Here is a 25508-nt window from a genome sequence, read left to right as displayed (position 1 = left end):
CTGGGGTGTCATCCTAAATTACTAGGCTGGTCACTCTGCTTGAACCGTCTGGCATTGAAGCAAATCTGCAGACCTTTACCTATAATTTTATGCATATTTTGTTTTTTACATTTTTGCATTTACTTTGATTTTTTAAATGTATACATAACCCTTCTCCGGTCAAATCTTTTTTACTCGCACTTTCAGCTAAGTGCAGGCTGTAATTGGAGTGTTACGGAAGGGGGATTCCATGCGTGGCGATGTTTCCCTGCTTGAGGTGTCATTCTTAATGACTAGGTTGGTCACACTGGGAGATCGCTCCGGCATTGAAGCGAAGTCGCTGCTCTTTAACTTTTTTCGTGTTTTTTAGTTGCCGCTTTTGGTGCGTAGTTTTCATCGTCTGCTTTGTCTTTAAAGGTTTTTTTTGCAACTCAAATGAGACGCTTTATTGCATGCAACAATATGTTTATGTACATGCGATTGTGTGTATCTGGTCAAATCCATCATTAACACGTCCACTAGGTCAGCGTAGTCAAAGTCGACGTCGCCGTTGCATGACTTACATTTGCTACAATTTTTGTTTTTTTTTTGTTTTCTCAGCTTAATACCGGCCTAAGTAGATGTCCAATATCAGTGCAAAGTTGCGCGTGTGTGTGAGAGAGTGCGTTGGTAATTGTTATGACAATTTAATTAGGCCAAATAGCGGCTAGAAAATACACAATAGCAACAAAGTTGGCAAATTGACTGCAGACGCGCTGAAATTATTAAATCGTCGCTCGTCTTTGCCAATTGATGGATAATTCGATAAGGCTTTTGTTGCAAAATTTATATAGCCATTTAGATACGTATGTATATGTATATGTTTATTTATATGTGTTTTTTTAGAGCAATGCACTCATCAGCAAATGGGAACAGTTAATGCCAAACTTCAAATTGATTTTTACGCGGCTCAAAAGAAATACAAAAATGACATTGAAACTATATGTTTGCTCCATCGACACGGTTCAGGTAAGCTCTTTCCTATAATTAAAATTCTTTTAATGAATATTGCCGATATTTTAAATAAGAAGAAAATCAATTAATCATGCGCGGCTAACTTAATCTATTCAATGTGGCCAGACTGCCACACAAATACTCACAATTGAAATGCAAGTGAAAAAGGATTTTTTAAATATAAATATTGCCGAAATAAAGCAATTGTAATTTTCACAGATTAATTAGCATATAATGCGTAATTGTACGAAGTGATGGTATTGTAATCTTATGTCTTCGGTAGATTATCTTTTAATTTAATGACTGTTGAAACTTGCTGCAAGTCGTTACCGAAATTTGTGCAGCTGTATGGCATCTTCTCGAAGTCTATGATAAATTGTAAGGAGAAACCAATTTTTTTTAATGTCTCTAAACTGGCGAATCATGTGTGTAAAAACTGATTATTCAAGCGTATAAATGACAGAGAGGAAGAAAAACCAGTGACAAATGCCGAGAATATCGCAAGATGTAATTGCTGCTGATGAAGATGAATGCGCTAAAAAGTGTATCCACAAGGTAAATGCAGTTTCAGCTACACGTAGACGTATGAATGTAGCTGTATGTATAGCTGGCTAGCAGTTACATAAGGCGCCAACGCAGAAGAGCCCCTCGAGCTCTTGTAGGCAAGGCAGTCAGTGGCAGTAGCAACAACCTCGACGTCTTCTTTCGTTTCCTCAAAAAGACAAAACAAGTTTTATTTGTCCGAACCGTGCTCCTAGCTTTTATGTAAGTCAAGCGTGGAGACCGATACAATCCGCGACAGTCGCAGTCGCAGCCACAGCAACAGCAGCTAAAGACAACGGCAACCGGCATGCAGGCAGATGAGTTGTCCATGCAACCAGAAAATGTAAGCAGGGAGGGAGTGGGGTCAGGCTAAGCAAGTGAAATTGCATATGCAATGCGAATTGAAGCTAAGCTAAAATATAAAAGATGCTGTGAAAAACAAACGTGCATAGAAATGCTGAAATTGTTTGGGAAATTGCTGCGACACGTTTTTGCCTTGTCTGAATTGACTGGAATCGGGCTCCGGCTTGGGTAACAACTGGAGTTGCCAACGACATCTCCACTCGCGACCGCCACAGCTATCGCATTGCTAGTTCTGCGCACAAACTTTAGCCTTTGGGTGTCTAGCATTTGATCGGCTTATGCAAAGATACCAGCTGCGCCTCAACCGCGGGACTTGCATTTACGCAATGCGATTGCTTCCAAGCGAGGCTCATAGCCATATGGTCAGTGCAGATTCTCAAGGCGGCAGACGGAAAGTAAAAGTTACTTCAGGCAGGTGAATCACAAGTCACTAATTGTTTGCCAATACGGACACCCTGCTGGGCACCCAGCGTGAATGTTGTTGCACCAGCTCAGTCGTAGTATGAATTTACATAGCGTTAATTATGACTGAATTTGGCCGGCTCATCGACTAATCATGGTCAAAGAGAGACGAAACGAGCCTCAATTAGCTAAATGCTTTTTTACGCTTTCTCACAAATAGTATAATTATAAGTTAGTTCATTAAGGGGCAAAAATAAATGTATAAGATATAATAAAATTATAAATTTAAAGTTAAAATTTTAAGAAAAATTGTTTTAGTTAATCGTTTTTAAATTAAGGTCTGAAATTTATTGCTAATACTGCATACTTTTAGGCATTGTTACAGCGCAAGCTAACCGCTGCGAAATGTTGCAATTTAAAATGTTTAAACTCTCTCATGAAATCAGTTCGTAAACTTTTAGATGAACAAAGCAACTTGGCTTTTTAATTTATTCGCAAAAAGCCCCAAACAGTACGATAGCTCAAGTCAAATTCAAACATTACTTTGCGGGTGTCGGTCACACTTTTCTTTACAACAGCTGACTGTGAACAAACGTGTGAATGGTCAGACGCCATTACGTTACGTGCTGACGAGTCGTGTACGTGTACAATAAAAACAGGGGAAAAAAGGAAAATATATGTGAGGTACAGAGAGAGAACAGTCAAAATTAACTGTGTCGATGTCGAACGATAAAACATAAAACGCAAATAAACTAGAAATAACAAAATAGCTAACGTTCACGGAAATAGACCAGCGAAACAATCAACATTAACATCTTTCTCGAGACTATCAGCCAATTGGCTGGCTTTGCAACCAACTGCAACAACATGCAGCTGCTAATTTCAAGTGTTTGCATGGCGCTGACCAGCGCCGTAATTGGCAACGCCTACTACCAGAAACAGCAGTTCTATCCGGCAGTTGTGTATATCACCAAATCCAATGCATCCATGGCGGTAAGTAATAAACTCTTCATAAAATACATTTACTATATGTGTACGTACATACACACACATATATGTATATATATATATATATATACGTATATAAATATGTATATATATATATGTACAAACATATATAACTGAAACGTTTTTCGATTATAGGTAATCTACATACAATTTTTTGTGATAGTCTTTATGTTCGGCAAACTCTTGCGCAAGGTAAAATTAATTTTCTTATATCAGTTTAGTTCAACGTTAAAGCAAATTTGCTTTATTGCAGATATTCCTGGGCACGTTGCGTGCTGCCGAATTTGAGCATCTGCTTGAACGTTTTTGGTATGCATTGACAGAGACATGCTTGGCATTTACCGTATTTCGAGACGACTTCAATCCTCGATTTGTGGCGCTTTTTACAGTGCTACTATTTCTCAAATCATTCCATTGGCTTGCCGAGGAACGCGTTGACTTTGTAGGTGCACGTGTAATTTATGTTTACATATTATTTATTGATTTTGTGCTTGCGCTTTGCAGATGGAGCGTTCTCCAGTGCTGGGCTGGTTGTTCCATATACGCGTCGGCAGTCTGTTAACAATGCTGGGCATCCTTGATTATGTGTTGCTAATGCATGCCTACAACTCAACGCTTGTGCGTGGGCCGACTGTGCAGCTAGTGTTCGGCTTTGAGTATGCGATTCTGTTAACGGTAATTGCCAGCACGGCCATAAAATATGTGCTACATGCTGCAGAGATGCGTACCGATACGCCCTGGGAGAATAAGGCCGTATTTCTTTTGTATACGGAACTTGTTATTGGATTGATCAAGGTGGTATTGTACCTGCTCTTCGTTGTTATTATGGCAAAGATTTATGCACTACCCATGTTCGTCTTCCGGCCAATGTTCTTTACCATACGCAATTTCCGCAAGGCTCTCAACGACGTTATCATGTCTCGACGAGCAATTCGTAACATGAACACCTTGTATCCGGATGCTACGCCCGAAGAACTGCGACAGTCAGACAATATTTGCATCATTTGTCGCGAAGACATGGTTAATCACTCAAAGAAGTTGCCGTGCGGTCACATCTTCCATACAACCTGCCTACGCTCCTGGTTCCAACGCCAGCAAACTTGTCCCACTTGTCGCCTCAATATACTGCGTACACCCACAGTGAATTCTACGGCCATTCCCCGGCCAGCTGACGAGCCAGCGAATGCAGCAGCAGCAGCTCCTGCTGCTGGCCCACCAGGAGCTGGCGCGAATGCTGCAATAATTAATCCAACAGCAGCAGCAACACATGAGACCGCTCAGCCACATCCAAATGGCACAGCGATGCGGAATCCCGCAGTACCCAATTTTGCAGATATCTTCGCCGAAACTAGTGAGTTGCTACTCAATTTGCTTAAGCTGTGCAAATATTTTACTAACTTATTTTGACTACCGCATAGATAACTTGGGAAATGGAATACCAAACCTAGCTGGTATACCGCCGCCTCCTATGCTTTCTCCGTTTATGATGCAGCCGCCTTTTGCCTACTTTACACCTCCAATAGTACCGCCACCACCGATGCCGCAGGATCTCAATGCGTTCAATGAGGAAGAGTTGCTCTCTATGGAGGGCAACCTACGAAAACACATTGAGGAACGCATTAAGGTAAATATATAAACTACATTCAGTTTAGAGACTCATTTATATGCATGTAACAATTTCTAGATGCTACGAAATATTTCGCTAATGGTGGATTCGGCTAATATTTTAATGCAACAATATCAGGGGATAATTGCGAGGCTACCGCCGCCTGTACACGTATTGCCACCAAACCCAACTGTGGCAGCTCAAAGCGTACCAGTGGCAACAGATGCAGCAACAGCAGTTGGGCCAGCAACAACATTAACATCAGCACCAGTTTGTGATAAGCCAAGCACATCAAGAGCATCGGCAGTGGAGGTTAAATCGCACGAGGGGCATCAGAACAGCGTTACTACAAGTAACACTGTGGTAAATGCCTCAGAAAAAGTTACTATTGAAGATTTGGGCGCTGAGGAGGATATTGTACCGTCCAATGATGAAGCTTCTCTTGATGTTGATAGCGAGGACAGCTCCGAGCTGAGCGAGCTCCGAAAGCGACGATTGAAATTTCTGGAGGAACGCAACAAATCACCAACTACTAGCGACAAAGCAGATTAGAATTTGAACTGAATGTAATCAGCAGCAGCAGCAGCAGCGCAACAGCCTTTAACGCCCACCTTGCTCTCACACGTGCATCTAGCAACTCGATGTGTATTCTATGAATGGATATTGATTTTAGCTTATATTACATTGATCCTTTATCTTTCCAAAATTCCTTTGACTTTGATGATATATATATATTGTGTAAAAAAAAAAAAGAAAAACAACTAATTTAGAAAAGGGGAAACTGATGATTTATAATTAATAATTATTATATGTGTATAATTAATGTGAAATATAACTAAAACGAAAAGACGACATGAATTGTTGATGCTTTAAACGTACATATGAACTAATTACAAGTAATTTAAACATATTAATTACACATAGATAACAACTGTGGACCGTCTTGTGCTTGTCGTGTGGAAGATTTGCATTTGCACATTTCCGGATCAAATACGCGACTCCATTTCCCGAAACTCGCCGGGGTCAGTAAAGTGAACAGTCATTATATAGAACATAGATGGAAACGGCACCAAACACAGCAAAGCATAATGATAGTTCAGCGAACAGATGCCAAATGCAAGCAGCAGCCAGTGCACAGCTAAAAGACAATATTATTTACACTCCATATTTCAAAGTTGAAGTTATTGCCTTACTAATGATTACAGCATTCTTCACATCCCACACAGATGATAAAAGTAAAGCCTTCTGGGTTTGATCCAGCTTTAAAGAGTAGTGTATAGCATTGGCTACCATAGACATGGCTATGCTTAGATATGGAAACGAATAATCTGAAAGAAAAGTGGGCATTAGTATAATTCAGAGAGCTAAAGCGTTTCATTTACAAATAAGTCCACAGCAGGTGCCATGAATTAAGGTCAGCAATGGCATAAAGTAGAGAGCTGAATAAATGGGCGCTTTGCTTCGAACATCGAACATCGAGCTGACAACAGTTCGTATAAGAAACATATTCAGTAAACACAAAAAGTAATACACCAACACAATTGTTTGCCTACAAAAAAAAAATAGAAAAGGAAACTGCTTAGAAGACAGTTGTATGCAAATTTGAATTCATACTACATACAAAGGATAAACAGCCTCCTGGGTGCAATGATACGTCGTCTCATAGTTGGGATTGGGATTGTAGAACAATGTATACCAGTCTGTTAGCTTGCGCACCTCGCACGCATACAAACTCATTTCCCACATTGGCTCCATGAACAGGGTGGCCATTAGAGCCGAGAGTGCCACCTCGACAAAGGCGCTGGCCGTTAGGATTAGCTGTTTGCGTGAAAATTTTCGATCTTTGGCGTCCATGTCAATAAAGAAACAGTGCATCATGAAGGGTAACATTGACATAAAGCATAGATAAAGCCACGAGTAGGGAGTTAATTCGTCTCGACATGGCGTACAAGCGAAGCTTGCATTCACCTTAAACAAATGAGTAGAACAAAACAACAATGTTGCAAATCAAAACAAACAAACAAAGCTAAATTACCCGTGTTCCTCTGGGACAAACTCCACAACTGCTCCAAGTTCCATTTTCTTGCAGCGACCTACCACAATAAAGGCCGGGACAACGATCTAAATAATTATACATCTTAACACCAAACGCGATGAATTATTGTTGTTTTCTTTTTGTTCGGTTAGGAGTAATGTATTTTTTTCTTCTCACCAAACAATAACATAGCGATATGTGGGCACCTAAGAATTTTAACATTTGCAGAAATGTTATCAACAGCGCGAGTTTTGATTGTGGAAAATCAAGGGTTGATAGATTTTAAAATATCTTCGCAATTCAAGTAATTTATATGCCATTTTATTTAAAATCGCTAAATTTACTGTTCGATATTAAACAATTTTCAATATGTCCACGAGTTACTTATAAAAACAGTGAATAAAGCTTGAAATTGGATTTCGCAGTCAACCGGTACAAAATAACCGTCTTTATGAATTAAAAGATTCCAGAGCTAAAACTGAACAGCTGTCGCTAACGATTTTCTATCGATTTTGTCGTTACAGCTAAGCAAAGTGTTGGAAAGGACTGTGGTAATGCTTATACATGGAAGCTTAAATAAAGCGAAGAATTGCCGATTTAAGAAACCATCCATAATTAGAATTGTTTTCAACTATTCTTATCGTTGAAAATTGCGTAGTATTATGTCTCGCAATATGAAATGTGGCGGTTTGCCGATAATGGCCAGGGATGTAAGGTGTTTTTGTGCCGTCGATGATTAATTTAGGCAGGTCCACATTCGGCCGGCAACTGTAATCTATCGGCCGTCTACACAAAAAAATAATAATTAACTCTAAAATAAGTGTTGGAAATAGGACAGTTAACTTAAACAATTTATATAAATTAAATAGGCAATACGCCAGCAAGTTATAAAAATACAAACATAAACAATTGCAAATATTGGCCATCACCAACAGAGACGCCATTTTGGCTATCGGCCGGCTGATTTGTAAAGCTTAGGAGAGCCAGCCAGCAAAATTTGCAAAAAAAATAAAATACATAAATAGTTTTTAATATTTTGTGCAGCAACTATGAAATTTTAACAGCCAAGCCCTAAACAAATCTGCGCGCAAGTATCGTGGCGAATTAGTGCGACAGTGTAAATTAATCCGTATATTAAGGAAAACGCACAGTGTTTTTTAGGGCGGATGCACAAAATGGTGAGTTGTGCAAAAGCAAAGCGATTTAGTGACTACATTTGTGTGCGTGTGTGTAGATGCGCGAATATACGTGTGTACGTGTGTGTGAGTTAGATGTGAAAAATGTAGGAAAACGTCCTGCAATTTGGATAGGAAATGGCAAATATATCAGATTTAAGCAAAATATAAATATGTCACTGCACAGCGCCACAGTCATTTTGATAACATATATTTCAAAGACTTTGATATTTGTTTGCCGTGCTGCACTTGTGCGGGTCTATTGCCCTCCCCCAGCTCCACCAATCTGTGCTGCATTGCCATTGTGCATGTACGAATGTATATCTATGTATGTACATAATAAGTACATATGTATGCAGTGTTGACAACGAACAATTCGTCGCTCAAATGCTAAGTTTGCATGTCAGTTGTCAAATTATTAAAAATAAAAGTTTTGAACTTCTAAAAAGAAAGAAGAAGCACAACTAGGAGCAGGCGAGAAAGAAAAAATACAAGACAAGTTTCGTCGCCTTTGGTAGTAAAGTGGTTGCTCTTCAAGCAATTGTTCTTATGGTCCTCGGCGCTTGTGCCGGATGGGGGATTGGTGTACCCGTTCCACGGATTCCCAACGTTCAAGGCAGTGATGTAATTTTTGGGAAAAGCAAAAATCTTCTTTGTTTGGCTACAAAAAAAAAAAAAAAACAAATAAATAAATATAAGCAGGAAAAGAACAACGTAAAACGGCAACAACAACATTAAATTAAATTCACACTGTCGCTGTGTATGTAAGTGTGTGCGAGAGAGTGTTTGTTGTGCGTGTGTATATGTGAGTCAGTGCTCATATGCTCACATATATTTGGCCAGTGTTCGGCTCCCCATGCCACCGTTCGCCTGACCCCCGTCTATTAAATAATATTGATTTTTCATATTCCAACCCACTCTCAACACACGCCTATGCCACAATCTACGCTCGCTCTTTTCGTTCGTTGCGTGCGCCTGTGTGTGTATGTATTTATACGCGTGTGCTTGTGTATGAGTGTGTGTGCAAGTGTGTTTTTTGGTCTCCTTTGTGCGCTCGTATTCATTTTGCTATTTCTTCTTTTTTCTCTTACTTCGTTGCAGTTTATAGATTTTTGCAATTGTGTCCGTTGAGCAGAAATATGTAAACTAAATGCAGCGCGCCGCAAACAGCAGCAGTGCATGCAAAAATAACAACAACAGCAACAACAACAATAGGAATAACACCAACAATAACAACAGAACGAATTATTTCTTATTGGGACAATAATAAGAAGAAGACAAAAACAGAAGCCAAGAAGAAACTTAATTGAAAAGTTTTCATACGTCGTCAAACAACACAGGCAACTCAGACGCCGACGCCGACCAACAGTGCCTATGTACATTGGTTACAAACATTGTTCATTCATTTGATTACTTACTTACCCCCAAACCCATAAACAATAATAAGGAGCAACGGTGTAAACAGAATTGTGCCCGTCTCTGTCTCTCCGGAACCAGGACTGCCATAGTCATAGTCAATAGTCAAAGCCAAAGCCGCCCAGCGTAGACTTCTGTAGAATTACGATACGATACACACAGTACACACCTACACCAACACACACAGACCGACCGACACACACTTCAACAGTCACACCTGATAAGCAGCCAACATAATAGAACAAACGACGACGGCGCTTAGCATTTGTGACGTTGGTGCAGCCACAGGGCGCAAAAATGACATTCGATACGCGCCGGCAGGGCACAGGAACTGGCCAAGCCACGACCAACAACAGCAGCAGCAGCGCCTCCACAACCAATACCACTACTACCACCAACAGCACCACCACCACCGCCACCGCGGGCGTAACGAGCACAGCTCAAGACGCTGGCTCTGTTACGGGCACGGGAACGGGAACGGGTACGGGTACAGGCACAACATCGGTCACAACATCGAATATGTCCAGCAGCGGTGGCGATACAAACAATAGCAATACGAGCAGTCAGGATGCGAACCAAGTGACGGATGCACCGACAGCAGCAGGTGTTAATACTTCAGAGAGTGCCGCTACAGTAATGTGAGTACTAAATATTTTAGCCATTTGTTGTTATTCATAGCAATATAATTTCAACTGCGTAGTTAATGGAGCTAGACTACCTAAAATATTCGCAATTTGAATGCAAAGAAAAATAGTTTTGCCTTAGGGCAACATTTTCTTATCCATCTGATGGTGAAAAGCAAAGTATCTATAATTGGTCATATAGTAAGATGACGCAAAATAATAAGCTATTTTTAAGTACGAACATCAATAAGTTTTCTTACAATCATTTCGACCTTTTATTTACACATTTTGTCTGACGTCTTCCTAACCATAACAAAAAGACTGCAACCGTAGTTGAACGTTAAAAATATATTGTATGCAAATAAACAGTTTAGTTTTGTGCGGTCAATTTTTCAAGTGAATTCTTTACAGTTTGTCATAAATTGATTTGACTATTAGTCAATTTGTATTGAGCAGCTGGCCAGTTGCCCTTTGGTACTTATTTGTCTCATTAGAGCAAAGCTATTCAAATCACGAGTTTTGAGACGTATATATACAAACGCATATTTTGTTTGTGCGTGCCTGCTTTAGCTACATACATCATATATGTGTGTGTACGTCGGGCGAGATGGGCAATCTAAATAATAAACACGAAAGGCGACGATAATAACAAAACAAAGAACAATTATCGCTTATCTACTTACGGGGCCAGGCAATGACTCATGCGCTCCGATAATAGGCATCGCAAATAGAATGGAAATCGGAATTGAAGTCAATTTTTGTATTTTGCATCATGTGTGTAGGTCGCCGGAAAAACTGATAGCGTCATTTCCAACCGCAAAGCTGCGCTCCCTAACACAGAAGATTTCCAATCCACGATGGGTGGTGCCCGTGCTGCCCGAACAGGAACTGGAAGTGCTTCTAAATGCCGCTATAGAACTGGCCCAGGCTGGTAAGAATAGAATTGTTCTTCATATAATTGTAGATCTAAATGATGTTCCTTCTTTCCTTTCGTTCAGGTGCGGATCATGACTGTGAGCCGTGCGTTGAGTTTTATCGCAATGGCTTGACCACATCTTTTGCTAAAATCCTAACCGATGAGGCGGTCAATTCGTGGAAATATAATATACATCACTGCATTTTGGTGTCGTGTGGCAAGCTGTTGAATTTAATTGCGATACACATGCAGCGCGACAATCCTTACCTCCTCGATTTGCTGGCCATTGTTTTTGATCCGGAAAATAAGTTCAACACGTTCAATGCGGCACGGCAGCCGGAATGTTTTGCGGCACCTGAATGCATTTGGGGTGTGCTGGACAGTAATAAGATGTATGCGAAACCACCGCCAGAGCCGAAGAACCCACGTGGTTGGCTAGTCGATCTCATTAATCGCTTTGGGCAGTTGGGTGGATTTGATAATCTGCTCGAGCGCTTTAACAGCGGCCTGGAATTGTTAAAACGCAATCAAAACACAAAGAGTGGAGCAGCCAAGTGCATCGCATCCAATGAGAGTGTGGGCGTGGAAGCTACCGGGCAAGACAATCGACTGACGCTGTTGCTCATACACAGCCTGCTTCGACCATTTGGTCAATGCTACGAGCTGCTGACGCCGGCAACCATTGCCAAGTACTTTATGCCCACTTGGAATGTAGTGCTGGATCTACTTGATAGTTTCACAGATGATGAGCTAAAGCGCGAGGTGAAGCCGGAGGGTCGTAATGACTATATTAATGGTATTGTGAAATCGGCCCGTTCCCTGGCCAGCCGTTTGACCGGCCAGGAGGAGCTAATACGTGATCTTGAGATGTTTCGCCTTAAAATGATATTGCGCCTGCTGCAGGTATCCAGCTTTAATGGCAAGATGAATGCCCTTAACGAGATCAACAAGGTACTCTCATCGGTGGCATATTACTCGCATCGCTCTCAACCGCTGCCTCACTGTTTGCCTGAGGATGAGATGGACTGGCTAACGGCAGAGCGCATGGCCCAATGGATTAAATCATCCGATGTACTGGGCATTGTGCTGAAGGACTCATTGCATCAGCCCCAGTATGTGGAAAAGCTGGAGAAGATAATACGCTTTCTAATAAAAGAGCAGGCATTAACGCTCGACGATCTGGACGCCGTATGGCGTGCTCAGGCAGGAAAACACGAAGCGATTGTTAAGAACATGCACGATTTGCTGGCCAAACTAGCTTGGGACTTTACACCCGAACAACTGGACCATCTATTCGAAGCGTTTCAGGTGAGTCCAACGTAGTATAGACGGCTAGGCGATATTCTTATTTTCCAATGACTACTTCCAGGCTAGTATGACGACCGCCAATAAACGTCAACGGGAGCGTTTGCTGGAGCTAATAAGGCGCTTGGCTGAAGACGATAAGAATGGCGTTATGGCACAGAAGGTGTTAAAGCTCTTTTGGACACTGGCGCATAGTCAAGAGGTGCCACCCGAGGTCCTTGATCAGGCGTTGGGTGCGCACGTTAAAATACTCGACTATAGCTGCTCGCAGGAGCGGGATGCCCAAAAGACCATTTGGCTAGATAAGTGCGTAGGCGAGCTGAAATCCGGTGATTCGTGGGTATTACCCGCTTTGCGCCTCATTAGGGACATCTGTTGTTTATATGACACCACGCCTAATCATGCGCCACGCACGCAAACAGGCACTAATCGGCTTCAGGTTATTGAACGTCTGCAAAACGATTATTCGCTTGTTATCCTGGTCACGAACAGTTTGACTGCGTACATGGAGAAAGTGCGTGCTATGGTTAACGAGACGCCCAGTCTGGATGCGGCTACCATTTTGGTAGACGGACGATTTCCACATCATGCTCAGATAGCTGAGCGGTTGGAGTTTCTGAAGTTCTTGCTGAAGGATGGCCAGCTTTGGCTTTGTGCTGATCAGGTGTGTATTTTCATTCCTTTCCATATTGATTGCTTATTGGCTTATGTAGAAATCATTGTTATTTCCGGCGCAGGCAAAGCAAATCTGGCATTGTCTGGCTGTGAATGCCGTTTTTACGGCTGATCGCGAGGAATGTTTCCGCTGGTTCGGTAAACTAATGGGCGAAGAGCCTGATCTTGATCCTGGCATTAACAAGGACTTCTTTGAGAATAATATACTGCAATTGGATCCGCACCTGCTTACGGAAAGCGGTATAAAGTGCTTTGAGCGCTTCTTTAAAGCTGTCAATTCGAAGGAGGACAAACTGAAGGCCATACATCGAGGCTACATACTCGACAATGAGGATCTCATTGGAAAAGATTATCTGTGGCGCGTGATAACCACCGGGGGCGAAGAGATTGCCAATAAGGCCATTGATCTACTAAAGGAGGTTTCAACAGCTCTTGGGCCACGATTGCAGGAACACATCACTGAGTTCCACGAGATGTTCATTGGTGAGTGCTGTTCGCGTTTGCGCACGCACTACAGCAATATTCTCATACTGGGAAAAACTATGTTGGACGATGCCGATAATCAGGATGCTAACAATGACAATTCGAAGGATACAAAAATGCGATTCATCGAGGCGGAGAAGATGTGCCGCATCATCAAAGTGCTGCAAGAGTATATTAAAGAATGTGATCGCTCCTTTAGCGGCGATCGAACCCATCTACCCCTGAGTCGCGTCACGCGCGGCAAGAATACTAGTCTATATATACGTTTCCAAACGCCTGGACGACCCATTGATGACATTGAGATTGTTACGCACAGTAACGAGACAATGGCGGCCTTCAAACGGAACCTGCTAAAGCGCATCAAAGGCAACTCCACATCTAACACTAACATAAAGGTGGATCTCTTCTATACCAATGGCGAGCCAATCGAGGTTTCTGATGAGATCAATCCACTGTACCAGTATACCATACGTGACAAAATGATATTAACGGCTAAGCTAATGCCGGTGGGCATTGGCCTGGCCAGCAGTCCTGACTCCTCCAGCGATTCTAGTACCGGTTCACCGCCAAGGCCTTGTCCGGATATGCAGCGCGTCGAATCTGAGAGCACGCTGCCCGGTGTGATTATATCACAGCACTATCAGTACACTGAGTTCTTTTTAAAGCTATATCAATTGGGCAGTGACCTAGAGCATGGCCGTCTACGTGATAGTGCTAAGGTACTGCTTCATCTATTGCCCTGTGATCGTCACACAATGCGCATGTTGCAGCTCATGTGCCGTATCCCAAAATCACCTGCTGGCGATGGCCCCAAAGAGGAGGATACCTTGTCTGGTAGTGGTCAAAGTCAGACAACTAGCGATGTGGTAGGGTTTTATCCCCTCAAATATTGTGAATTAAATTGTAAAAATAACTTATCTATTTTCAGCTAAATGCCGAGGACTGCACACCAGAGCAGATGTTTCTGCATCCGGCACCAGCTCAGGTGCTGTACAATCTGAGTGTTCTTCACGGACTATTAATACCCGCGCTAGATCCGCTGGGCGAGTCAGCGCTGCAGGTGCAGTCCGCCTGGATGCATTCGGGATGTGCTCATTTCGTGCTAGAGCTGCTCACGAAGAACAACTTTTTGCCCAGTGCTGACATGCACACAAACCGAGCCTCCTTCCAGTGTGTTCTGCGCTTGGCTAAACTGTTCCTGTACATAGTGGGTAGCGTATTGTCCCGCGTGGGCGATGAACCAATGATCTGTGACTATGACAATGGTGCTCGCTCCCAGGTGGACATACTTAAGCAGAACTTCTCGACGATGCCCAATAATGCCCAGGGCACGCTGCGCGCGATCTCGGCCAAGCTTGCTGAGATACTGGCCACTGAGATGCTGTCGGCAAGTCATGAAGGCGAACGTTGCCGTGCGCTCTTTAGTTCTACGTTGCAATGGTCCTGTCCAGATATAACGACGATTAAGGCTGTTGTGCAGCTAGCCTGGGCTTCGTCGTGCGGTAATCTGCAAGCTCTGGGCAGTACCAACGATTTCGAAGATGATGCCATTATTCCCGATGGCCAAGACTTTAGTATGTGCAAGGAAGCACTCGAGGTATTAACGATCTCTTTTATACTCAATCCCAGCGCCAACGAGGCGTTGAGCAACGACACCAATTGGCCCAAATTTATTACCTCAATCGTGCTGAAGAATCCTTTGCGACATGTTCGTCAAGTGGCATCTGAGCAGCTGTTCCTGGCGTCCACTTACTGCGCCGGCGATCGTCGTCCTTTTGTCTACATGGTCAATCTGCTAGTGAGCGCACTAAAAACGTTGGTGCCCCAATATGAGGCCACCTGCGCGGAGTTCTTTTCGGTCCTATGTCGAACGCTTTCCTACGGCTGTATCTACAACTGGCCACTGCAGATAGGAGAGGGTCTTCTGGGCGATGAAATCAAGTGGCTGCGGAAAATACGCGAAAACGTCAAGGTTTCTAGTGATACACAGGTGCATGAGGAACTGCTTGAAGGCCATCTATGTCTGGCCAAGGAGCTAATGTTCTTTCTGATGCCCGACTCGAAGGCGCAGCTGAACGAGCTAATTCACGAACTCATCGATGACTTTTTGTTTACGGCATCACGGGAGTATCTGCATTTACGCAAGCATGGCAGCCTACGCATGGACACGGTTCCACCACCAGTGTGCCGCAGTCCGCATACAATTGCTGCTGCTTGTGATCTTCTTATTGCTTTGTGCCAGCTCTGTGTTCCTAATATGAAGCTACTCACCAATACACTTATTGATTTCGTTTGCACTGGTAAGTCTTCTGGGAAATGAAATCCAGCTGATCTTTGTTACTGATATTGTTTTTAAATTTAGATACCGATCCATTGCGCGAATGGGATTATCTGCCGCCGGTGGGTGCTCGACCAGTTAAAGGTTTCTGTGGCTTAAAAAACGCTGGTGCCACTTGCTACATGAATTCAGTGCTACAGCAGCTTTACATGGTACCAGCTGTGCGTGTGGGCATCCTCAAGGCCCATGGCGCCGCTACCAATGACAACGAAGACTTTAGCGGTGATTCCGATCTGACTAGTGGTAGTCTTGGACCTTCCTTTTTTGGCCCTTCAGCAATACCCACACTCTCGTCGTCATCAGTAACCGCAACCATGGGCTCAGATGATGGTACTGATGTACGAAAGAACTACCATGTGATCATACTGAAGCATGTTCAGGCTATATTCGCTCATCTGGGTCATAGTGCGTTGCAATTTTATGTGCCTCGCGGTCTATGGACGCACTTTAAGTGAGTACTAGAAAAAGATAATGATGTTGAGTATATTAATTTATAAAACGATTGCCAACAGATTGCAAGGCGAGCCGGTGAATCTTCGCGAGCAACAGGACGCAGTTGAGTTCTTTATGTCACTGTTTGAGAGTCTCGATGAGGGACTGAAGGCACTTGGCTACACGCAGCTGATGAATGCAACGTTGGGTGGCTCGTTTAGCGACCAGAAGATTTGCCAAGAGTGCCCACATCGCTACTCCAAAGAGGAACCATTTAGCGTATTTAGTGTTGATATTAGGAATCATAGCTCATTAACTGAATCTCTGGAGCAGTATGTCAAAGGAGAACTGCTCGAGGGAGCTGATGCATACCATTGTGATAAATGTGATAAAAAAGTAAGTCAATCACCACAACAACTATATAATTTAAACTATGTATACTTGTTTAATCCTTTCAGGTAGTTACCATTAAGCGGCTATGTGTCAAGAAGCTGCCGCCCGTGTTAGCCATACAATTGAAGCGCTTTGAATACGACTACGAGCGCGTTTGCGCAATTAAGTTTAATGATTATTTTGAATTTCCGCGTATACTCGATATGGAGCCCTACACAGGTGAGATCACACGAAACTTTATTATATTTGTATATATTTTTAAACTGCTTTTATTTTATACAGTTTCTGGCCTAGCTAAGCTAGAGGGCGAAGTTGTGGAAGTTGGTGATAATTGTCAAACAAGTGTTGAAACAACAAAATACGAACTGACCGGTATTGTGGTGCACAGCGGGCAGGCATCCGGTGGTCATTACTTCAGCTACATAGTATCCAAGTAAGTTGCCATAACATATAATCTTCAACATGTAATTAAATCGTATTCGTGCAGAAATCCAGCGAATGGCAAGTGCCAATGGTACAAGTTTGATGATGGAGAGGTAACTGAATGTAAAATGCACGAAGATGAGGAAATGAAAGTGCAATGCTTTGGCGGTGACTATTTGGGCGAAATCTATGATAACAATCTAAAGCGAATGCAATATCGCCGTCAAAAGCGCTGGTGGAATGCCTATATGCTTTTCTACACGCGTTGTGATCAAAATCCCACACACTTTGATTCGAGTGTGGAGCAGCTGTCGCTAACAGAAAGCCGGAATGTGGTCTTGCCACTGCCAAAGCCGATTGAGCGCAGTGTCAGGTACGTCCACTGTTTAATATTTGTGTAAACAATACATAATCAGTACTTTATATCAATTTCAGACATCAAAATATTCGTTTTCTGCATTCACGCAGTATTTTCTCGGTCGAGTTTTTTAATTTTATTAAAAAGCTGGTCAGCTGCAGTATTCCTTCGACACGCAGTGATAAAATAGTAGGTGTCATAAAGAAGAATTTCTATGAAATACTGACTTTTTAATTATATTCCATTCAGACACCCGCTGCGGAAGAACTTTCGCTGCTTGGCGTGCAGTTGGCATCACAATTTCTGTTCCACACAGGATTTCGCACAAAGAAATCGCTCCGTGGCCCAGTTATCGAATGGTGAGTGAAGGAGGATTGGTGATTGCTGGAAATCAACTTATATAATCCGTTCTTTCAGGTATGACACCCTCTCACATCACATACGTTCCTCGTCATTGGTGCGCAAGTGGTTTGCAAATCATGCGCTCCTCTCGCCACCTTCACGCCTGGGCGAGTATATATTGATGGCGCCCTCGCCGGAGGTACGCACCGTGTTCGTCAAACTGGTTGTGTTCTTTTGCCATTTTGCTATTAACGATGAGCCGCTTGTTGGATATGAGGGGAGCAATCTCTGCGAGCAGGTCCTTATTAGTGTGCTACGTCTGCTCAAATCCGAAGCTGCTGATTATGGCAAGCATTTACCGCACTACTTCAGTCTATTCAGCATGTATGTGGGTCTGGGCACGCGAGAAAAGCAACAGTTACTTAAGGTAATTACTTAGAGCTCAGATAATATTGCAATTCTTTTGCTGAAAGAATGCTTTTTTTTAGCTGAATGTGCCAGTGCAGTTTATGCAGGTGGCCATGGACGATGGATCAGGGCCGTCGATTAAGTATCAGTATCCGGAATTCAGCAAACTTCATCAAGTAGTTTCGCATTTGGTGCGCTGCAGCGATGTAAGCGATAAATGTCAGAGCTCCAATCAAAATGCGCGACCTTTGCCCAATCCTTATAAGGATTCCAGTATTTCCCACGAGGAGCTGACGCCACTGTCCAGTGAGTGTATGGATATTCTCTTCAATCGGACCGGGTAAATCATTTGACCAATGTAGAATTACAATAGGTATTAACAGTCTTTTATTACAGCTATATTAAAAAGGTCATCGAGGATACGAATGTGGGTGAAGAGGGCTTAAAACTACTCCAGTATTGCAGCTGGGAAAATCCTCATTTTTCGCGTGCTGTGCTTACTGAGCTGCTGTGGCAATGTGGCTTCGCTTATTGTCATGATATGCGCCATCACACAGACTTGCTGCTGAACATATTATTGATTGAGGACTCTTGGCAACATCATCGCATACACAATGCGCTCAACGGTGTAGCCGAGGAACGTGAAGGTCTTTTAGAGACAATACAACGAGCTAAGACGCACTACCAGAAGCGCGCCTACCAAATAATCAAATGCTTAACGCAGCTTTTTCACAAATCGCCTATTGCGCTCCAAATGCTTAACACCAATCCCACTATTAGCCGCCATTGGAGCATTGCTGTTGAGTGGTTACAGGATGAGCTAGAACGCCAGCGCGGCATTGGCTGTCAGTATAATTCATATTCATGGTCTCCGCCGGCACAGAGCAATGACAATACAAATGGTTATATGCTAGAGCGTTCACAATCAGCAAAGAACACCTGGTCTATGGCTTATGAACTGTGCCCGGAGGAGGTGAGCGAGAAACCTACCACGGTGCTTATATGCAAAGCAATCTACAAAATCTCCTGTACTAATGAACAATCTTTTTTAATAGCAGGACCAGGAAGAAAACAATGAATCTGATTTGGAGTCGAACGATGACAACAAGCAGGATCAACAAGTGTCGCAAACACAGCAGCCGCCTGTGGCAGATGGAATAGTGGGTAATGATCAACAGCAACAACAACAGCAGCAGCAACAACAGCCTGACAACAAATCTGCAAACCATCCACAATTAACAACAATCCCCACCATTGGCGGATGGCCCGGCCCTGCTCCGAGCTCAACACCGACATCTGCACTTGCACCAAACTCAGGATCAATCGATGGCAATGGTATACCGCGTCTGTCACGTCAGCTGTTTAGTGCCTACACTTCAATGGGAGTCGTTTCCTCTGCTGCTCCGTCTGTCGGTGGTGGTGGAGGCAGCGGCAGTGGCGCTAACAGTGAGACCGAGAGCACCGCTCAAGAAACGGGCAACATCGACTCCAACATAAACGGCCTCACTAACAGTTTGGATCACATTAAAATTGCAATGGAAAAGGTAACTAAGTAGCATAACAATGCGGCTTATTGAGCTGCATCTGTTACTGAAGTAGTCCACCTGGTTCAGGTTCCGCCTTGCCACACAAATATAAAAAAGTATATAAATATGTTTATATGTGTATATATATGTATATAAACACACATATAACATACCAATCTACACTACACTTCACAACATGGTAACTTTGTTCTAATTCTTTCTCTGTTTCAAATTATCCAATGTACCTTCTTTCGATTTTTCGCTGTTTTGTTTTGTTGTCCTCTTCCCTTCTACCTTTTTGTTAAACTGTGCGCAGGCAAACCGAAATCGTGCCAACCGAGGAGGTAAATTGCCGCCGGCAGCGGAGCTGCTAATGCCGCCGCTGCAACAACTACAGCAACAACAACTTAAACAGCAACAACAACAGCAGTCTCATCAGCAAAAACATCAACTACAGCTACAGCTACAACCAAAGCAGCAACAACAACTGCAGCAACAACAACAACAACAGCAACAGCAGCAGCAGCAACAACAACAACAACAACGTGGTGATATTAGCAACAGTTCCACCAGCCGCTTAATTTGATTTGCGCCAAGTTAGTTAGAGTTGTTCATTTAATTCTCTGATCCGACCCACATGCGTTATTGTTATTGTTTAAACATTTTGTTGTTCATCGAAAAAGCCAAAAGTGCTTCATATCGAGCTTTTACTATAGGCACGATTGTCATTCCCATTGATGACTTTCCCGGCTGTTATCCTTTTCTTTTGAAGCCGTCGCTTTCTTGATATAGGCACATACACATACGCACACACATTCTGTATATACATTTTAATTCATACATTTTTGCGCACTCAGTTCTTTCTGCTTTATTGATATGCTGACGCTCAAAGCATCCACAAAGTGTTCCACGCGTCTCGTTTCCATATTTAGTTCTCCGACAATTAGTTCTTTTGTATCCATAATTAATATTATTGTTTATTTTGATTCTTATGCATTCGCAGCAGTCGGCGCACAGGAGAGAGCGAAGAAGGGCATTGAAAAAAAAGAATGTGTTTGGAAATGCGGAGGAATGCGAGGAAATAACAGCAACAGAGGCAACCACTACGCCAACGCCCGCAATAGCAACAACAGCGTCTAGTGAAATTGTAACCGCGGCCAAAGCTATAGATGGCACAACACCAGCCACAACAACAGCAGCTACAGGCAGTGAGTCAACATCGATTATAATAGCTGACACAACGGAAACTATCTTAACAACACCGGCAAACCCAACTGTAACAACTGCAACCACAACAACCACAACCCCAACAACAACGACACCAACACCAACAACAACCACAACAACGGGAGCGGCTGAACTCAATTCAATAATGGAGAAGAACTTAATTTAAAATACATAGGAACGAAACGAATAGTGTTTCAATAAAAATTATTAATCGCAACAATAATAACAATAATAATAATAAAAATAATAATAATAATAATAATAATAATAATAATAATAATAATAATAATAATAATACAACTACAATACTAAACAACTTGAGAGCATCCATCAATTGACATTGTAAATTGTTTGGGTGGTTTCAGTGTGGGGACAGACCGTTGTAACAAAAAAAAAATTAAACAAAAATAAAAAGAAAAGAAACAAAAATAGAAAACTAACAAAAAGATAACACTAAAACGAGACTTAAACGCTAGTAGTTATTAACAAATGAATTAACAAATGAAACATAGGCAAAAACAAGAACAAGAATACGAAAAGCGATATTTAGCAGACGTCAGATGCGAGAGGAGGGCAAGAATAGTAAACATTAAGCAAGGGTATGTACCAAGAGAAGGCGTTTAAATAGTTATTGAACTTTACATTTACCTAAACAAATTGCATACATGCGTATACATTACTACACACTTACACACCCCAACAAAAATACACACGCCTAAACACACACACACCCTACAATGGTTTAAGTTGCACGTTAATAGTACGAGAAAATTGTATTTATATATAGTATATATAAATGATGTATTACGCATTGCAAGCGAGCAATCTAAACATTAACTGAATCAAATAAAACCAACTAAATGAGAACAACTGCGTACATACGAACATACATACATACATACATACATGCAAACATAAATACATACTTAGGAAACAAAAACAAAAAATAATTAATTCGGCTGAAATGCGTAAATATTTCAATTAAGGCAAGCAAAACCAAATTGCATCTTCAGTACTCATCAAGCCACAAGTGTCGCGAAAAGCGTTTCAAAACCAAATTCAATTTTCAACCAGAAAATTTGAATGCGAAATCAAAACGAAAATAAATTACAGTATAAAAGCGCCCGAGTTTATAGACAAATGTGGACTAAGAGAGAAAGGAAAAAATTTAAGAAAAGAGAGCGTAAAATAAACTTGATTATGTTTATACTAAGTATATATAAATATATTTTTAATTATTTAGTGTTTTTTGTATTAAGTGAAATTTGTTAAACATTTATTAAATTATTATGTTTTAAGTTGCAAAATAAACGCGAAATGTAAGCAAACAATGCTTCAATTACTTTTTCCATATGTTTTTGGTTGTTTCACGAGCCATAGCAAAGCAAAATGCAAAACGCAAAGCAATAGAACAATTCGATATACACAATGAAATATAAAATTGTTACTGTATTTTATAATTTACATATTTTACATATGTATGCCTGTGAAGTGTGTGTGCAATTAAGCAATAAAACACACACATAACGCATGAATTAAACGAACAAAAAGAGAAAACCTAACGAAAAAGAATAAATGAAAACTAAATTTTTTTGCTAATTAACAAGTTTTTTGTATGGCAGCATTGGCTAAGTCAGATGAAAACCATGGCTTATACAATATAAAATAATTACACCCAGTATTATTTATTGCCTCGAGACAAGTTATAACAAAGTTCCATTAAATGGAAATATCTACGCTTAAGTCTAATAAATGCACGTGGTTTAGCTTAAAATTGATCCGATCAATTTCGGGGCACAGAAATAAATGCAACAAGTAAAGTTCTGTACATAATAAATGCAACAAGTTTCGGTTGAATCACAGCTGATTCCTTAGTTGTTGACATCGTCGTCAACGAATGTTATGACTGCCGCACCCTTGGCCATATTGTCACCAACAGCTCCGCCAATCGATTTGATTGTAGCATCCTTTGGTGCTTTCAAAATATGCTCCATTTTCATAGCTGATAATTTGAGTAGAACTTAGAAAGTTTATTTATAGAAAATAATTTATGTTTAGCTCACCGATTAGCACAGCTAGACTGTCACCCTTCTTGACTATATCTCCGGGCTTGACCAAGATTTTTTCCAAGACGCCAGGCATAGGAGCCACCACACGGGAGCCGCCACTACCTAGCTGATCAGCTTGAGCGCTCAGGAATTTGGGCTGCACCAGCTCAAAGTCCAATTTGCCATTCTTTTTACAAAACCAAAATCAATACGTTGAGTTGAGCAAGATATTTTTTTCGAACTTTCTTACCTCCAAGAATAGCGTTACATGTGCGCCATCGATGTTGGCACTGTAGGTTGATATGTTGCTATCAATGTTAGCGCGTATTTTCAAGCGTCCATTATCCTGAACGCGCTCGGCTTTAATGACTTGCCAAGCGCCGCCATCGACGCGGATATCGATGTTCCCATTATCATACTTTACATCCACGGCATAAACTACAAGATAAATAAAAACGAAGCTTAGAAGTAGAATTTGACTATTAATAAGATGTTGGTATACCTTTGTCATGTGCCTTCAAGTTATAGCTGCGAATTAGTGCGTAATTGAGACGTATATTTGCTGCTGCAGCAAAAGGATCCTGCCGACAGCTGGCATTGGTGCTCGCAGCCTGTAGCTCATTGAAGATCAGCGACAGAGCGGCTTGGCTCAGTTGCTGCTGTTCAACGACTATGGGCGGAAAGAGTGTATCAAAGTGTTCTTCAATGAAGCCTGTGTGCACATTGGCTAGCTGGAACTCCGGGTGCGAGGCTAAGTCAATGAGAAAATTGATGTTTGTTTCGAGACCAGAAATCTAAAAGTGGCATTGGATTAAGCAAAGGCATTCATATACAGTCAAATGGACTACTCACATGATATTCGCCCAAGCGCGCAATCAGCGAGTTTAGTGCCTGGGTGCGATTCTCGCCCCAAACGACCAATTTGGCAATCATGGGATCGTAGTGTACAGATACCTCATCGCCTTCTCGTACGCCTGTCTCCACACGCACCTCAGCACTTGGCTTTGGGGTGTTCAGATAGCGCAATGGTCCGGCGCCAGGCAAAAAGCCACCGCGAGGATTCTCTGCATATATGCGTGCCTCAAAGGCATGCCCGCGGCGTGTGATCTGGGCCTGCGTCAGCGGCAGCGGTTCGCCAGCGGCAATGCGAATCTGCCATTCCACGAGATCGGTGCCGGTAATCATCTCTGATATGGGATGTTCGACTTGCAGACGCGTATTCATTTCCATAAAGTGAAAAGACAAGTCCTCTTTGTCCAGTATAAACTCAACAGTGCCCGCACCTACATAGCCCACGGCCTTAGCTGCGCGTACGGCAGCTTCGCCCAGCTCACGACGCAATTCTTCAGTTAGACCAGGCTACACATTAGGCAAAGAATTCAGATTAATTATTTTAGCTTAATATCAAGATGTTAACTCACCGCTGGGGCCTCTTCAATGATTTTTTGATGACGACGCTGCACTGAGCAATCGCGTTCCCATAGATAAACAGCATCACCATATTGATCAGCAAATACTTGCACCTCCACGTGTCGGGGTGAGCGCACGTAGCGCTCGAGCAGCACTGAACTATCGCCAAAAGCCTTCAAGGATTCAGTGCGCGCCGAGTTCAAAGCAGTAAGAAAATCTTCGGGTTTCTCTGCAATTCTCATACCCTTACCGCCTCCACCACGCACCGCCTTGATCATTAGGGGAAAGCCAATTATGGCAGCCTCGGCTTGTAAACATGCGTCCGACTGGTCATCGCCATGGTATCCATTAATAATGGGCACTCCTGCAGCTGCCATAATGGCCTTGCTGGTGCTTTTTATGCCCATATCGCGTATGGCTGAGCTGGGTGGGCCCATGAATATGACACCTTCTTTCTGACACAGCTCAGCAAACTCTACTGACTCGGAGAGAAAGCCATATCCGGGATGTATTGCTTGCGCACCTGACTGTTTGGCGATCTCCAGAATTCGTTCGCCACGCAAATAAGACGCTGCCTCGCCAACGCGATATGCTTCGTCGGCCAACTCAGTGTGCAGGCTGTGCTCATCGGGATCGGAATAGACAGCCACAGTTCGCACACCCAGTTTGCGAGCAGTTCTGATGACGCGACATGCTATTTCGCCTCGATTTGATATTAAAATTTTGTTGATCGGCTTTACCTTTGGTGTGGCTTTTGTGGCCATGCACCTGCAGAAGATAAAGTGTTTATGTAACAATTACCTACACAAAAAGACGCTTAGTTTTCTAAATGTTGTCTTCCTTGGCCTGCATTACCTGACGCTGTTGCCGAAATTTTGCAAAAGTCGTGTGTACATCTTGCTGCTAACTAATGTAAATAATTAATAAATTAAATTATTTTATTGCCAGCCGTGTTATCACAATCGCTTCGCACACGATCAATGCGATCAACACTTGTTGTTGCGGTTCGTAACACATGTACGACGATACATCGATAGTCAATAAATTTTTATCGATAGCTCAAACAGCTGGGCATTGTTTT

The 25508-nt window shown here is 42.3% G+C and overlaps 4 protein-coding genes and 1 long non-coding RNA gene across 14 annotated transcripts; 3 read left to right on the top strand and 2 right to left on the bottom strand.

Annotated features, from left to right (window-relative positions):
• Positions 1-595: 595 nt before the first annotated feature.
• Positions 596-1118, top strand: LOC111597059. The gene is made up of 3 exons (XR_002751282.2): positions 596-648; positions 865-987; positions 1050-1118. It is a non-coding gene; the product is annotated as an uncharacterized LOC111597059 (long non-coding RNA).
• A 1646-nt stretch (positions 1119-2764) lies between these two features.
• Positions 2765-5611, top strand: LOC111597045 (E3 ubiquitin-protein ligase HRD1). The gene is made up of 6 exons (XM_023311564.2): positions 2765-3273; positions 3424-3480; positions 3542-3730; positions 3793-4639; positions 4707-4912; positions 4973-5611. Exons 1-6 carry the CDS (start codon positions 3148-3150, stop codon positions 5444-5446), a joined length of 1899 nt encoding a protein of 632 aa, XP_023167332.1. The 5' UTR covers positions 2765-3147; the 3' UTR covers positions 5447-5611.
• Positions 5612-5628: 17 nt separating this feature from the next.
• Positions 5629-7140, bottom strand: LOC111597054 (JNK1/MAPK8-associated membrane protein). The gene is made up of 5 exons (XM_023311576.2): positions 6930-7140; positions 6516-6862; positions 6277-6443; positions 6088-6222; positions 5629-6032 (listed from the first exon to the last, which is right to left on the bottom strand). The coding sequence occupies exons 1-5, from the start codon at positions 7029-7031 to the stop codon at positions 5881-5883; spliced, it is 903 nt and encodes a 300-aa protein (XP_023167344.2). The 5' UTR covers positions 7032-7140; the 3' UTR covers positions 5629-5880.
• Positions 7141-7649: 509 nt separating this feature from the next.
• Positions 7650-21190, top strand: LOC111597232 (probable ubiquitin carboxyl-terminal hydrolase FAF). Of its 10 annotated transcripts, none has more exons than XM_023311891.2 (20): positions 7650-8107; positions 9206-10158; positions 10926-11074; positions 11142-12367; positions 12429-13028; positions 13102-14388; positions 14451-15822; positions 15885-16311; positions 16373-16688; positions 16751-16904; positions 16968-17118; positions 17173-17481; positions 17544-17655; positions 17716-17825; positions 17884-18235; positions 18297-18556; positions 18613-19210; positions 19272-19760; positions 20059-20338; positions 20746-20824. In XM_023311891.2, exons 2-19 carry the CDS (start codon positions 9818-9820, stop codon positions 20326-20328), a joined length of 8523 nt encoding a protein of 2840 aa, XP_023167659.2. In that variant the 5' UTR covers positions 7650-8107; positions 9206-9817; the 3' UTR covers positions 20329-20338; positions 20746-20824. The 10 variants fall into 10 exon arrangements, with proteins under 10 accessions (XP_023167659.2, XP_023167644.2, XP_023167651.2 ...); XM_023311876.2 differs by having other exon boundaries at positions 13078-14388; XM_023311883.2 differs by having other exon boundaries at positions 13078-14388; positions 20749-20793.
• A 1438-nt stretch (positions 21191-22628) lies between these two features.
• Positions 22629-25471, bottom strand: LOC111597112 (methylcrotonoyl-CoA carboxylase subunit alpha, mitochondrial). Its single transcript, XM_023312075.2, has 7 exons — positions 25283-25471; positions 24439-25195; positions 23870-24376; positions 23520-23811; positions 23268-23455; positions 23033-23204; positions 22629-22971 (listed from the first exon to the last, which is right to left on the bottom strand). Exons 1-7 carry the CDS (start codon positions 25321-25323, stop codon positions 22841-22843), a joined length of 2088 nt encoding a protein of 695 aa, XP_023167843.2. The 5' UTR covers positions 25324-25471; the 3' UTR covers positions 22629-22840.
• Between the last annotated feature and the right edge of the window lie 37 nt (positions 25472-25508).

The sequence above is a fragment of the Drosophila hydei genome, unplaced genomic scaffold, assembly GCF_003285905.1.
Source record: "Drosophila hydei strain 15085-1641.00,03,60 unplaced genomic scaffold, DhydRS2 tig00008119-arrow-pilon, whole genome shotgun sequence".
NCBI classification, from domain to species: Eukaryota; Metazoa; Arthropoda; class Insecta; order Diptera; family Drosophilidae; genus Drosophila; species Drosophila hydei.
Note: the sequence above shows the minus strand (reverse complement) of the source record. Positions and strands in the feature narration are given on the sequence as shown.

Excerpts from the sequence above, each read along its gene's own strand:
- LOC111597232 (XM_023311827.2), top strand. The coding sequence starts at position 9,818 with ATGACATTCGATACGCGCCGGCAGGGCACAGGAACTGGCCAAGCCACG. Across the intron at positions 14,389-14,450 it reads GTCAGACAACTAGCGATGTG|CTAAATGCCGAGGACTGCAC; the intron begins GTAGGGTTTTAT and ends ATCTATTTTCAG. Across the intron at positions 17,656-17,715 it reads CGACACGCAGTGATAAAATA|ACACCCGCTGCGGAAGAACT; the intron begins GTAGGTGTCATA and ends TATTCCATTCAG.
- LOC111597045 (XM_023311564.2), top strand. The coding sequence starts at position 3,148 with ATGCAGCTGCTAATTTCAAGTGTTTGCATGGCGCTGACCAGCGCCGTA. Across the intron at positions 3,274-3,423 it reads AATCCAATGCATCCATGGCG|GTAATCTACATACAATTTTT; the intron begins GTAAGTAATAAA and ends TTTCGATTATAG. Across the intron at positions 4,640-4,706 it reads AGATATCTTCGCCGAAACTA|ATAACTTGGGAAATGGAATA; the intron begins GTGAGTTGCTAC and ends ACTACCGCATAG.
- LOC111597112 (XM_023312075.2), bottom strand. The coding sequence starts at position 25,323 with ATGTACACACGACTTTTGCAAAATTTCGGCAACAGCGTCAG. Across the intron at positions 25,196-25,282 it reads AATTTCGGCAACAGCGTCAG|GTGCATGGCCACAAAAGCCA; the intron begins GTAATGCAGGCC and ends TATCTTCTGCAG. Across the intron at positions 22,972-23,032 it reads CAGTCTAGCTGTGCTAATCG|CTATGAAAATGGAGCATATT; the intron begins GTGAGCTAAACA and ends TCAAATTATCAG.
- LOC111597054 (XM_023311576.2), bottom strand. The coding sequence starts at position 7,031 with ATGTATAATTATTTAGATCGTTGTCCCGGCCTTTATTGTGGTAGGTCG. Across the intron at positions 6,863-6,929 it reads TTTGTCCCAGAGGAACACGG|GTGAATGCAAGCTTCGCTTG; the intron begins GTAATTTAGCTT and ends CATTTGTTTAAG. Across the intron at positions 6,033-6,087 it reads GAAGAATGCTGTAATCATTA|CTGTGCACTGGCTGCTGCTT; the intron begins GTAAGGCAATAA and ends ATTGTCTTTTAG.